At 42.1% G+C, this 14422-nt stretch overlaps 1 protein-coding gene across 1 annotated transcript; it reads left to right on the top strand.

Annotated features, from left to right (window-relative positions):
• Nucleotides 1–175: 175 nt before the first annotated feature.
• Nucleotides 176–12078, top strand: LOC127630500 (alpha-2,8-sialyltransferase 8F-like). The gene is made up of 7 exons (XM_052108074.1): nt 176–743; nt 1149–1229; nt 1316–1402; nt 3085–3229; nt 3301–3413; nt 6856–6939; nt 10857–12078. The coding sequence occupies exons 1-7, from the start codon at nt 661–663 to the stop codon at nt 11311–11313; spliced, it is 1050 nt and encodes a 349-aa protein (XP_051964034.1). The 5' UTR covers nt 176–660; the 3' UTR covers nt 11314–12078.
• Nucleotides 12079–14422: the final 2344 nt, after the last annotated feature.

The raw sequence follows: 14422 nt of genomic DNA, 5'->3' as shown, positions 1-14422 counted from the left end.
TTGTACACTGTATACAGTCATGCCAATAAAGCTCATTTGAATTTGAATTTGAATTTGAGAGAGAGAGAGAGAGAGAGACAGTTAGTTGGAAGGGAAGAGCCAGAGGGGAAGTTAGATTGTTATTTGGCGTGTTTGGGCATGTATGACCAGTGAGTTTTCTTTCTCTCTCTCTCTCTCTCTCTCTCTCTCTCTCTTTCTTTTCTTCTCTTTTTTTCCCCTCCAAGTTAAATGTACGTAAACTACAGTTTAGTTTTGACTTTGTAAGCACGTCCCCTTACAGAGTTTTAATGCTACTTTAAGGGCTTGTAATGTGTTATTGATATAATTTGTCATGAGGTAAAAGAGTCTCCCGTTCCAGCGCAACATTTACATAATTGAAATCTTTAGCAGTTATTTTATTATGGTTGGCAGTAACATTATATTGTCAATGTAATGGGAATTATGTCAACATTTCAAGGAATATGCAAATATGCTGATATGCTGATATTGAAACTATTTGAAGAGCTGTTCTGCCCAAACACATTACATATGTGTCTTCTGTTACCTGATGAGAGGGGCGGGGTTACACACAGGTGTATGTAACCTTTTACTTCTCCATCAGTCAGTGCATTCACTCCAACACACATCTTTTGTCTCTCTGATGGAATTGCTGCTTCTCCGATGATCTTCAAACTGTTGATGGTGTTGATCATCTCTCAGTGTGTGTTTGTGTTCTACTACACAACCGACACACACACCAGCCGGTGAGAACATCTCAATTCACTTTCCTTACAAATAGAAATACTGATTTATCAAACGATCATTCTCGCCTATTGTGAGGCTGTGATGGATATTTCACTCTTTAATATGTCAGTCTACGTAGTGAGTTCATCGTATTGATTTCTTAGTAAATCAAATTAAATCTTGTTTTACATAAAGTGTTTTTAAAGGGAAAAGTGCTCTGTAAGTAATATTCCTCAGTCAACATCTCCAGTTGGTTCTGGAACATCGAAGGGATTGATAGGAATGTTGTTGCATGTCTTTATTAAACACTAACTGCTACACTTTCAAGTCTACAATCATCATTAAACAAAAGTACTTTATTCATCTCCAAAGAGTCATCTCATTAACATATAAATATTGTAGCATATCTGTCGTCTTTCTTCCAGAGATGGGACGTCAAACCCGTTTCTCCAGCTGCACTGTGCAAACCTGAGACGCAAGTTTTCCATCATCAAACCGGCCAAGAGGTGCGTAACCATGAAGAGGAAGAGGCGCTCTTGATCTCCAGATAATAAAGCGCTTCATTAAACATCTGTGTGTTTCTGTCTGCCAGTATAAACATGAAGAGCTTCACGCAGGATCTCTCGGATCTCATGAGCTGCCCGTATAAATCAAACACGACTGAACGGGAACTAAACAGGTGAGGACAACTCTAAATTCAAATGGACAAGGCAGTAATAAACCTGTGTGCTGATTGTACAGTGTGTACACAACCACCTTTCTTATATTTCTATTCATTAAAAACGGTGTCAAAATGAACGCCTTTCCTTTCTGCTCTAAAGTGACGTCATGTTAGATCAAGCCATGCCCACGGCTGGTGACTGACTCCGCCCTATTATCATAGCTCCTCCCCTGAGTGATAGACACAGATACAGTGAGAAGAATAATGTCTCATAAGTGTCTGTTGTTGCTGTAAAAGTGAACATAAGAGTCTTCATGTACTCCCGCATCAGAGACACTGAAGACGCAGTGCACAAGCTGAAATCAAATCAGCAGATTTGCACTGAATTGAATCAGACAGTTTTGTATAATCCGGGCATTAGCTGCTGGGAGCTAGCCTCAAAAACTGCTAGCTTCGCAATTTCAGCTCTGTTCTCAGAAGCCCTTGAAAGCCTGAACCTAGTTGTCATGGCAACTGAATAAACAAAAATCTCGCCTGGTCAGTATGTACTCGTCAAGTGCAAGTCAGACAGAAACAAAAATATGGAAAAACATTATATTTATTTGTATTAAAATTTTACAAAATAGTTTACGATTCTTTGAAACCACTGTGGGAACGGGACCTAGGAGTTATGTTTAACCCCGAAGATTGGACCAGGATTTGTGATGGAATTTTTCCAAAATGCACCTCGATTTCCATACATGAACACAATTTTAAATTCTTTCACAGAATTTATTTTACACCTGTCCGTCTGCATAAAATGTTCCCAGATGGTTCCAACCTCTGTTTTAAATGCAGGACTTGTAAGGGCACATTTTTTCATGTATTTTGGTCATGTGTTCATATCCAACCATTTTGGAAAGGGGTTCACTCTGCAGTTCAGGAGATAATAGGAAAATGTTTTATTTTATCCCCCTCACTTTTTCTGCTGAATGACATTCCTAAAGACCTGCTTGACTCAGGCTTCAATCCTCTGTTTACAACCCTTATATTCCTGGCTAAGAAATGTATACTATTAAAATGGTCTACACCTCAGGTTCCTACTATTTCTATGTGGATTTCTCAACTGGCAGCCTTCCTTTGGAGAAACTAACCTATGACCTCAACCACAAACAGGACAAATTTACGAGTCTTTGGGATCCTCTCCAATCCTTTCTATACAAATTTTGAAATTTTTATTTTGAGAAGGTTTTGGCTTCTCTTGTTTCGACTTGTGTTTTTTGTAAACGGACACATTTGTACAATGTACATTTTATCTAACTTGCAGCGCCTGGGGTTTGTCTGTTGGCTTGTTTGCCTGTATGTCTTTGTTTTTGATGTTATTATTATTTCAAAATCCTTAATAAAAAAAAAATTAAAAAAAAATTACGAAATACATTAACATTTTGTGCGATCTACCAGCATTGCCTTTGCGACCCCTGGTCTAGAGTAGAGTGTATTCATTTATATTATGTGTTGCCTTTAGCGAAGCCAAAATACAGAGTACACATGAGTGACATGAGGTTATTCCTTTCTCTCTCAGAAATATGTGAATGTTGTTTCATGTTTGAAATATTTTAATGGTAGAGATGTAAGTGATAAAGAAGTCACAAAGATGTTTACAGAGCTGAATTATGATGTCAAATGACTCCTAGTAAAGTTTGTGTCTCTGTGTGTTCCAGAATCAGACTGAAGATGTGTTGTAACGCCACAGGATCATTATACCTGACCAAACACAACACAGCTGTCAATCAGACGATCCCATATGAAACCAGCAGAAAACGCACACACACAGTGGACGCGGCACTTCACACATTGTTGCCTGAGGTTTGTGTGAACATGTGCAGTCCTCAGAATAAATCATTGAACAGTGTTTATTTGTGCGGTTGTGTGTGCAGGATTTCCCCTGGAGTGGACGTGGTTTGGGTCAGTGTGCGGTTGTGGGCAGTGGAGGGATTTTGAAGAACAGCAGTTGTGGACGCCAGATTGACAGCGCAGACTTTGTCATACGGTAAACACCTCTGATCTATAGACATCCAACATCTACAGAAGTGTCTTCAACCTCAGGCACTTTTATCACTTCTATAAAGCAGTGATTCTCAACTGGTGAGTCACCACTTAAAAATGTGCTTCAGGTCTGTTCTGTTTGGATTACGAACAGCAGGGGAAAACAATGCTTAATGCAAATAAAAGTATTTTATACTACCTCATACATTTGTTAGGAAAACAACAGTAAAAACACCTCCCATATCTTTTGTTCTTTTTTTTTTCTTTTCATTTTCTCCCTTTTTCTCCCTAATTTGTAACGCCCTATTCCCAATGTGTCCTCGTGGTGGCGTTGTGACTCACCTCAATCCAGGGGGCGGAGGACGAATCTCAGTTGCCTCCACATCTGAGACCGTCAATCCGCGCATCTTATCACGTGACTTGTTGAGCGCGTTACCGCGAAGATGTGTTTGCATGTGTAATTAGTTCTCATGTACAATTATTATGTTTCATTTGTTTAGAGAGTGTAACGAGCAAGAAGGGAGCGGGACAGCAGTCCAGGTACTACAGCTTTTTATTAAAGCGTTCCACTTCAAAGATAAAAACACGGGCTTTCTATTAACACAAATCAAGGCCAGGCTTTCCAGCTAGACTTAATAAAACGTTCACTATACATGGCAATCTCTGGCTTCCCGTGTTGTTCTCTCTCTCCCTCACTGGCGTTCTCGGCGGGTTTTCAAGCCCGTCTCCATCGTCACTGTAATGAGACACAGGTGTTATGTATCATTAAATCACCAGGTGATGGCCCTTACTGCTTTGTCTCTCCCCAGTGACAGACACATGATCACGTCCCGCTCCACATACCCCCACAGCCAAACTCAGGCCTGGGCAACGTCCGGCCTGCCAACTCCCCACCCATTCCTGGAGAGGAAATCAGCCACAACCATCTGCGGCCCCGGCCTGTGGACCACCTTAAATTTGAAGAGCTGAAGTGCCAAGTACCAATGAGTGAGCCGCGCATTGGATGCGGTGGAGCCACTGAAGCGGGGTATGATCCGAGTGGAGGATGAAGGCCTGCCCCAGCAAGTAGTAGCAGAGGGTTAGGACCGCCCACTTAATGGCAAGGCATCCTTTCTCAATGGTGCTGTACTTGGTCTCTCTCAGAGAGAGCTTACGGCTAATGTACAGCACAAGGCGTTCCACACCCTCCACCTCCTGCGAGAGCATGGCCCCCAACCCCCTCTCTGATGCATCCGGCTGTAAAAAAAAAGGGAGAGATAAGTTAAGAGCATGTAAAAGCGGCCCACCACAGAGTGCAGATTTAACTCTCATGAAAGCCTGTTGGCACGCCTCTGTCCACTGGACTAGATCTGGTACCCCCTTTTTAGTGAGATCAGTCATAGAGCTGGTGACATCAGAAAAATACAAACCTTCTGTAATAGCCAGCCACCCCCATGAACTGCCTCACCTCCTTTTTGGACTTGGGACGTGGGCAGGCCGCTATCGCTGCAGTCTTATCAATTTGGGGACGTACCTCCCCATGCCCCAAGTGGAAGCCCAGATACCGTACCTCCACCCACCCAATTGCGCACTTTTTCCGGATTTGCCTTCAAGATGGCTCACAGATGCTGCATATGCCTCTGCCAATTATTACTGTATATAAGGTTATCATTCAAGTAGGCAGCGGTAGATGCAGTGTGCGGCTGGAGGATTTTATCCATTAAGCGCTGGAATGTGGTGGAGCCCTGAACAAACCGAACGGAAGAGTAACGAATTGGTGTAATCCGAACGGTGTGGAAAAGGCAGTTTTCTCTCGGGATAATGGAGTTAAGGGGATCTGCCAATATCCCTTAGTTAAATCCAGTGTCAAATAAAATTGAGTCGCAACCAACCGATCAAGCAGTTTGTCAATTCGGGGCATCGGGTATGCGTCAAATTTAGACACCACGTTGACTTTCCGGTAATCAACACAGAACCGGACCGACCTGTCACTCTTAGCGACAAGAACAACCTGGCTTGTCCAATCGCTGTGCGATTCCTCTATTACCCCCCATTTCGAGCATTGCCACCAATTCGTCCTGAAACACCTTTTTGTTGTGCTGTGGTACGTGGTATGGCCGACTACGCACAATTACTCCTGGTGGGTCTCGATATGGTGTTGTAAGAGGTTAGTCCGACCGGGAAGAGGAGAGAACACGTCCGCAAAATGTTTTTGCAAACTAGCCACCTCTGCGAGCTGGGATGTTGAGAGGTGGTCTCCACGAGGGACCTGGGTGAATGGATCGGCTTTGGACTTAACCTCTGGCCCGAGCTCCACCCTCTCCAGAACTACTGTCGTTATGGACATGGGAACCGCCTCTCTCCATAATTTAAGGAGGTTGAGGTGGTAAATTTGACGTGCCCCGCCTCTATCAGTTCGTTTAACTTCATAATCGAGATCCCAGAATCGCAGTGTAACCTCAAAAGGGTCCTTACCACTTGGCAAGTAATTTCGAGCTTGATGTGGGGCGTAATACAAGTACTGTATCTCCCTGTGCAAATTCCCATAGCTGGGCACCCCTGTTATGGAGCCAGCTTTGTGTCTCTTGAGCTTGGAGGAAATTCTGTTTAATTCCTAGTAATTAATGAAGTGACAATGATAAAATCATTTTATGATTGTTTTTTCAGCAGAGTCTCAGAATGTATCATAAACTGTATCATTATTTTTTATTTAAAGTTTTCTTTAAAATGATACCAAACACTCGACGCTCCTTGTTGTTGTTTTTTTTGGTCGAGTTATGAGCCTTTAATTTTGGGAATGCCACTGAAACAGGAAATCTTTAAAAACCCCTTCAGAGATTAAAGGGTTTAATATATAATGTACTACAAATATAAACAATATATATTAAATTAACTAAATATGTCCTCTTTTATTAGTTTATCTAATGTTTTGTTTTGTCTTAAAATGTCAACCCGGTTACCAAGATTTTGAATAATTAATAATTTATTTTTGAAAAATGGATATTTGAAGAAATATCAGCATTAAATGCAATAATAACCAGTGTTAAATTACTTACAAATAATCCACTACAAATGACTAATTATTTATCTAAAATTGTATACTAATTACTTAATTGAAAAAGTAATCACATTAGTAATTACTTTACTTTTAAGTTACTTTCGAAAACACTTTTCCGTTCTACAAATTCATACATATTTCTCCTCCACAATCGCTCGCTACAAGTTATTCTACATAAGTAATGCACTTAAAAGTAATTACATTGAAATTCAGTAACTATAATCAGATTACATGAGTAATTATATTACAGTAACTAATTACTTTCTAATTGGATTACACCCAAGACTGATAATAACCTTATAGAGTTATGATCTTACTGAATTGTACACCTTTCTGAAGGCAGTTATAGCATAACATATATTAATATGTATCATAAATGTCAACATCTCTCTCTGTGTCTGTGTTTCAGGTTTAATTTGGCTCCGGTTAATGACAGTGATGTTGGACTGAAGACAGACCTGATCACTATAAACCCCAGTCAGATTCGCAAACAGTCAGTGAACACAAACACAATCATAAATCACCCTAAAACACCAAATAATTAAAGAAATGTCTTTCAGTTTGATCCTAAACACTGTTTTGACTTATGGAATTAAAATGTAAATCTTTCATACTTAGCAGCTGCATTCGGCACAAAACAACTGACAATTCAGTGAACAAATATATGTACGTGGATATATATCGGATATAAATATGTCCAAGCGGTATGTGCGGTGGCACCATGCTCGATCTCTAGACTCAGGGCTGTAGCCAGTGCTGAAGTGGTCTTATATGCATCAACCAGAGCGGCGTGACTGTCGCTGAGGATGACATATGCCCCAGGAGCCTCTGAAAGGATTTCAGTGGGACCAATGTATTCTGTCTGAAGGCATGCAGACAGTGCAGCACTGACTGCGTGTGCTCATTGGTGAGGCACGCTGTCATCGAGACCAAGTCTAACTCCATACCGAGAAAAGAGATGCTCTAAACCGGGCGAGCTTGCTCTTTTCCCAGTTGACTTGAAGCCCCAAATGGCTGAGGTGCCTGAGCATCAGGTCCCTGTGCGCACAACATATCCCGCGTGTGAGCTAGGATTAGTTGATAGTTAATAGTTGAGGGTGCGGATGCCCACTTCCCTTAGCAGGGCAAGGGCTGCCTCTGCGACTTTCGTGAAGGCACGAGGAGACAAGGACAGGCCGAAGGGGAGGACTTTGTACTGGTATGCCCGACCCTCAAGGTAAAATCGGAGAAAGGGTCTGTGCCGAGGAAGAATCGAGACATGGAAGTATGCGTCCATCAGGTCTACCTCCGTGAACCAATCATGATGCCGGACGCTCGCTAAAATGCGTCTCTGCGTGAGCATCTTGAACGGGAGTCTGTGCAAGGCCTGGTTCAGAACTCACAGGTCCAAGATTGGCCGCAACCTGCTGCCTTCTTAGGGTTCTTGGCGTCGGGGGCCTGCGGGTAGCTCCACATGACAGAGCTGGTGTTGCCACCGCAGGGGGAAGTCCAGAGCGACAAGCAGACGAAGTTCGGATTCTGTGGCTCCGCCGGGGCAGGATATATTGTATCTGCTTTCTTACCGTTGAAAACTGCCAGGTGAAGTCTCCAATGGTGTCACCAAACAGCCCAACCTGGGAGATGGGGGCGTCAAGGAAACTAACCTTGTCGGCCTCTCGCTACTCTACCAGGTTGAGCCAAAGGTGGTATACATTGCCTGCCCGAGAGCGCACGCCGTGACCTTCATCGTTCGGAGGGCGAAGTCAGTCGTTGAGCACAGCTCCTGCATTAGTCCTGGGTCAGGACTACTCTCGTGCAGTTCTCTAAGTGCCTTGGCTTGGTGCACCTCAGGAACGCCACGGCATGCAAGGCGGAAGTGGCGTGTCCAGCAGCACTGTAAGCTTTAGCCGTCTGTGATGACGTCAGCCTACAGGCTCTGGACGGGAGCCTCGGATAAACGCTGCCATATCACCCTGCAGCTATTGCCTGGTTGCCCACTAAAGCTAAGCAGGGTTGAGCCTGGCCAGTACCTGGATGGGAGACCTCCTGGGGAAAACCATGGTTGCTGCTGGAAGTGGTATTAGGGAGGCCAGCAGGGGGTGCTCACCCTACGGTCTGTGTGGGTCCTAATGCCCCAGTATAGTGACGGGGACACTATACTGTAAAAAAAAAAAGCACCGTCTTTCGGATGGGATGTTAAACCGAGGTCCTGACTCTCTGTGGTCATTAAAAATCCCTAGGGCACTTTCTCGTAAAGAGTAGGGGTTTAACCCCGGTATCCTGGCCAAATTCCCCCATTGGCCCCTATCTATCATGGCCTCCTAATAATCTCCATCCCTGAATTGGCTGAATTGGCTACATCACTCTACCATCTCCCATCTCCTCTCCACCAATAGCTGGTGTGTGGTGGGCGTTCTGGTGCACTATGGCTGCCGTTGCATCATCCAGGTGGATGCTGCACACTGGTGGTGGTTGAGGAGATTCCCCCCTATACTATGTAAAGCACTTTGAGTTTGAGAAAAGCGCTATATAAATGTAAGTTGTTGTTGTTATTATTCTTGTGACATACATTTTTAAGCAAAGTTAAATGAGTTGATAAATTTGTGTATATCTAACAAAGGTTTTATGGCTGTGCTGACATTAAAATAAGTTGAATTTACTTTAAAAGCATGATGCAAAAATGCTACGTATATATATTTAAAATAAATCCAATACTTCATTTTGTTCAGTGACTTGCATGCGACAAAGAGGAAATATAATTTGTGAAACTTGCTAGTAGTTTCGAAATCTTACAATGATGGCCTTTTGATCTTTCATTAAAACAAGCACAGAAATCTGTCCTCTAATGGATATCAATCAATTGCAAACGCAACAGAAGTTTTTTCACAAAACAAATATTTTTGTCAAATATACTACACAATTACTGGCATCCTTTTATTCAATACTTGACAACAGCTCTGAGTCTTCTCCTATAATGCATAATGAGGTTGGAGAACACATGGCAAGTGATCTGAGACCATTTCTACAGAATCTCTCCAGATCCTTCAAATTTACATTTATGCATTTGGCAGACACTTTTATCCAAAGTGACTTACAGTGCAATTATTACAGGGACAATCCCGCCAGAACAACCTGGAGTTAAGTGCCTTACTCAACGACACAATGGTGGTGGCTCTGGGGTTCGAACCTGCGACCTTCTGATTAACAGCCCTGTGCTTTAGCCACTACGCCAACACAACCCACGATCCAGATGGACTCTCCTCTTCAGTTCACCCCAAATATTTTCTATTGAGTTCAGGTCCAGGGTCTGGGATGGCCAGAGCAGAACCATGATTTTGTGGTTGGTGAACCATTTTTGTGTTGATTTTGGATTATTGTCCTGCTGGAAGATCCAACCACGGCCCATTGTATGCTTTCTGGCAGAGGCAGCCAGGTTGGTATTAGATAGAGTCCATGATGCCATGTAACCAAACAAGATGTCCAGGACCTCTGGGATAAAAACATCTCCACAACATTAAAGATGCAGCACCACATTTAACTGGGGGCATTGGGTACTTCTTCAACTCATCTCTGGTGTTTGCTGCCAAAATATTTATTTTGTTTTTGTTTTATCGGACCATAAAATCCGGTCCCATTTGAACTTCCAGTATTGTCTTGCAAACTGAAGACACTCGAGTTTGTTGTTGGATGAGAGCAGAGGCTTTATTCTTGAAACCCACCCAAACAACTTGTGGTGACGTCTGATTGTAGTTTTGGAGACTTTCTGACACCGAGACCCAACTAATTCCTGCAATTCTCCAGCTGTGATTCTTGGAGATTCTTTGGCCACTTGAACCATCATCCTCACCACACGTGGAGACAATATTGACACACGTCCTCATCCAGGAAGGAGGTTTTGCCCCAAGTGAGGGAGTTCAAGTACTCGATCTACCGGTCAATTTTTGTTCCTACCCTCAACTATGGTCATGAAGGTTGGGTCATGACCGAAAGAACTAGGTCACGAGTACAAGCTTCTGAAATGGGCTTCCTCAGAAGGGTGTCGGGCTTCTCCCTTAGAGATAGGGTGAGGAGCTCAGTCATCCGTGAGGAGCTCGGAGTAGAGCCGCTGCTCCTTTCTGGCGTCCTGAAGGAGGCAGTCCAGTTGAAGCTGGTTTGGAGCATCTGGCTGAAGGATGCTCCCTGGCCGCCTCCCTAGGGAAATTTAGTCATTTAGAAAACTAGACAAAAATTTTGTCACAAAGATTTTTGGGGGATTTTTTTCCCTATGTATAAATGATTCATTTTATTAGTAATCATAATAATAATAAGAATAATTTAAAACCAGAAAATTTTTTTCTCTTTTTTTGCTCACAGCACAAACATATACATATGGTTGATCGGTGTGTGTGTGTGTGTGTGTGTGTGTGTGTGTGTGTGTGTGTGTGGTTACAGAAACCTGCAGAATATTCCTGGTCTGTTTGCAGAGCGTGTCAGCGTTTACGGCAACTCCTCCCTCATTCTCCCCGCCTTCGCCTACACGTATGACACTCAACTGTCAATCAAATCTCTTAAAGCCCTTCAGCCAATCAGACCTCAGCAGCAGGTCGTGTTCTTCAGCCCAGACTTCCTGCGGACACTGGACCGTTTCTGGAAGAGGCGTGGCCTGAAAGAGAGCCGCCTCTCCACAGGGTTTATGTTGATTAGCGTGGCGTTAGAGCTGTGCGAGCAGGTGCACGTTTACGGATTCTGGCCGTTCGACAGCGACTTGCAGCAGTGTGCAGTTCCGCATCATTATTACGACCAGAAAGGCCCAAAAGCCGGCGTACACGCCATGCCAGAGGAGTTCCTGCGCCTGCTGCAGCTGCACAGCCACGGGGCGCTAACACTGCACCTGCAGCCCTGCACTTAAGATACACACGTAACATATTCTGCACTTACTCAATGTGTTTGTGCTTTTATTTATGTTTGTTTAATTATTAGGTGAAGATCTGGCTGGACAAGAGTCATGCCCCAGTCCATAGGTGCTGATATAACCAATAATGAATTGATAGTCAAAACAACAGGACAGACAAAATTCATGATGTTTAAAACAACTTTTCATCTTCAACAGTGATGGCCTGTGACAGTTAATATATTATAGATGTATACCACTTTATACGGCAAAGGTGCAAAACGCTGTACATTGTACAATGCCTAGAGAAAGTCATCATATGTAAAAATCCTTATCATTTGTCACATTACATCCTGGAAATGTAAATAAATTCAGTATAACCTTTTCCAGCTGTATTTACACATTATAACCTGAGTAAAATACCTTATTTTGATAAGTGATCAGCCCACTTGCTCAGGTTCAACCATTCACCTTTCAGATCAAATCCTGGCTTATTGGCTTCCACCTGACAACAACTGGAGTGGTTTTGATTACTTCAGAATAAAGCCATGAAGATTGCATTACTAGTAGTAAAGTAAAAGTTCAAACATGTTTAAAAGGCTTTAACTATCTCTCTGAGTATTGTTCAGAGCATTATTAAGAAGTGGGAGAGTGAAAGCGGTAAGGGTTTGAGTTCCCTCGCAATAAGATTTGAGTTCCCTCACAATAAAATTTGAGTTCCCTCTCAATAAGTGTTGAGTTCCCTCACAATAAGATTTGAGTTCCCTCTCAATAAGATTTGAGTTCCCTCACAATAAGATTTGAGTTCCCTCTCAATACGTTTTGAGTTCCCTTGCAATAAGATTTGAGTTCCTCTCAATAAGATTTGAGTTCCTCGCAATAAGATTTGAGTTCCCTCTCAATACGTTTTGAGTTCCCTTGCAATAAGATTTGAGTTCCCTCTCAATAAGATTTGAGTTCCCTCGCAATAAGATTTGAGTTCCCTCTCAATACGTTTTGAGTTCCCTTGCAATAAGATTTGAGTTCCCTCTCAATAAGATTTGAGTTCCCTCGCAATAAGATTTGAGTTCCCTCTCAATACGTTTTGAGTTCCCTTGCAATAAGATTTGAGTTCCCTTGCAATAAGATTTGAGTTCCCTCGCAATAAGATTTGAGTTCCCTCACAATAAGATTTGAGTTCCCTCTCAATAAGATTTGAGTTCCCTCACAATAAGTTTTGAGTTCCCTCGCAATAAGATTTGAGTTCCCTCTCAATAAGATTTGAGTTCCCTCTCAATAAGATTTGAGTTCCCGCACAATAAGATTTGAGTTCCCTCACAATAAGATTTGAGTTCCCTCTCAATAAGTTTTGAGTTCCCTCACAATAAGATTTGAGTTCCCTCTCAATAAGATTTGAGTTCCCTCTCAATAAGATTTGAGTTCCCTCACAATAAGATTTGAGTTCCCTCTCAATAAGTTTTGAGTTCCCTCTCAATAAGATTTGAGTTCCCTCAATAAGATTTGAGTTCCCTCAATAAGTTTGAGTTCCTCAATAAGATTTGAGTTCCCTCTCAATAAGATTTGAGTTCCCTCTCAATAAGATTTGAGTTCCTCTCAATAAGATTTGAGTTCCTCTCAATAAGTTTGAGTTCCTCTCAATAAGATTTGAGTTCCCTCTCAATAAGATTTGAGTTCCCTCTCAATAAGATTTGAGTTCCCTCTCAATAAGATTTGAGTTCCCTCTCAATAAGATTTGAGTTCCTCTCAATAAGATTTGAGTTCCTCAATAAGATTTGAGTTCCTCTCAATAAGATTTGAGTTCCCTCTCAATAAGATTTGAGTTCCCACGTAATAAGATTTGAGTTCCCTCTCAATAAGATTTGAGTTCCCTCGCAATAAGTTTTGAGTTCCCTCTCAATAAGATTTGAGTTCCCTCTCAATAAGTTTTGAGTTCCCTTGCAATAAGTTTTGAGTTCCCTCGCAATAAAATTTGAGTTCCCTCGCAATAAGTGTTGAGTTCCCTCACAATAAGATTTGAGTTCCCTCTCAATAAGTTTTGAGTTCCCTCGCAATAAGTGTTGAGTTCCCTCGCAATAAAATTTGAGTTCCCTCGCAATAAGTGTTGAGTTCCCTCGCAATAAATTTTGAGTTCCCTCGCAATAAGATTTGAGTTCCCTCTCAATAAGATTTGAGTTCCCTCTCAATAAGATTTGAGTTCCCTCGCAATAAGATTTGAGTTCCCTCGCAATAAGTGTTGAGTTCCCTCGCAATAAATTTTGAGTTCCCTCTCAATAAGATTTGAGTTCCCTCGCAATAAGTGTTGAGTTCCCTCGCAATAAATTTTGAGTTCCCTCTCAATAAGATTTGAGTTCCCTCACAATAAGATTTGAGTTCCCTCTCAATAAGATTTGAGTTCCCTCTCAATAAGATTTGAGTTCCCTCGCAATAAGATTTGAGTTCCCTCTCAATAAGATTTGAGTTCCCTCTCAATAAGATTTGAGTTCCCTCTCAATAAGATTTGAGTTCCCTCTCAATAAGATTTGAGTTCCCTCACAATAAGATTTGAGTTCCCTCTCAATAAGTTTTGAGTTCCCTCACAATAAGATTTGAGTTCCCTCTCAATAAGTTTTGAGTTCCCTCTCAATAAGATTTGAGTTCCCTCTCAATAAGATTTGAGTTCCCTCTCAATAAGATTTGAGTTCCCTCTCAATAAGATTTGAGTTCCCTCTCAATAAGTGTTGAGTTCCCTTTCAATAAGATTTGAGTTCCCTCTCAATATGATTTGAGTTCCCTCGCAATAAGTTTTGAGTTCCCTCTCAATAAGATTTGAGTTCCCTCTCAATAAGTTTTGAGTTCCCTCGCAATAAGTTTTGAGTTCCCTCTCAATAAGATTTGAGTTCCCTCTCAATAAGTTTTGAGTTCCCTCGCAATAAGTGTTGAGTTCCCTCGCAATAAAATTTGAGTTCCCTCGCAATAAGTGTTGAGTTCCCTCACAATAAATTTTGAGTTCCCTCGCAATAAGATTTGAGTTCCCTCTCAATAAGATTTGAGTTCCCTCTCAATAAGATTTGAGTTCCCTCGCAATAAGATTTGAGTTCCCTCGCAATAAGTGTTGAGTTCCCTCGCAATAAATTTTGAGTTCCCTCTC

This window comes from Xyrauchen texanus, chromosome 37, assembly GCF_025860055.1.
Source record: "Xyrauchen texanus isolate HMW12.3.18 chromosome 37, RBS_HiC_50CHRs, whole genome shotgun sequence".
Classification (NCBI taxonomy): domain Eukaryota; kingdom Metazoa; phylum Chordata; class Actinopteri; order Cypriniformes; family Catostomidae; genus Xyrauchen; species Xyrauchen texanus.
The sequence above is the reverse complement of the archived record's forward strand: the minus strand, read 5'-3'. Positions and strand labels throughout refer to the sequence as shown.

Bases quoted from the DNA above. Each gene is read 5' to 3' on its own strand.
- LOC127630500 (XM_052108074.1), top strand. From the start codon at position 661: ATGATCTTCAAACTGTTGATGGTGTTGATCATCTCTCAGTGTGTGTTT. The intron at 3,230-3,300 runs GTTTGTGTGAAC...TTGTGTGTGCAG, and splicing joins TTCACACATTGTTGCCTGAG to GATTTCCCCTGGAGTGGACG. The intron at 3,414-6,855 runs GTAAACACCTCT...TCTGTGTTTCAG, and splicing joins AGCGCAGACTTTGTCATACG to GTTTAATTTGGCTCCGGTTA.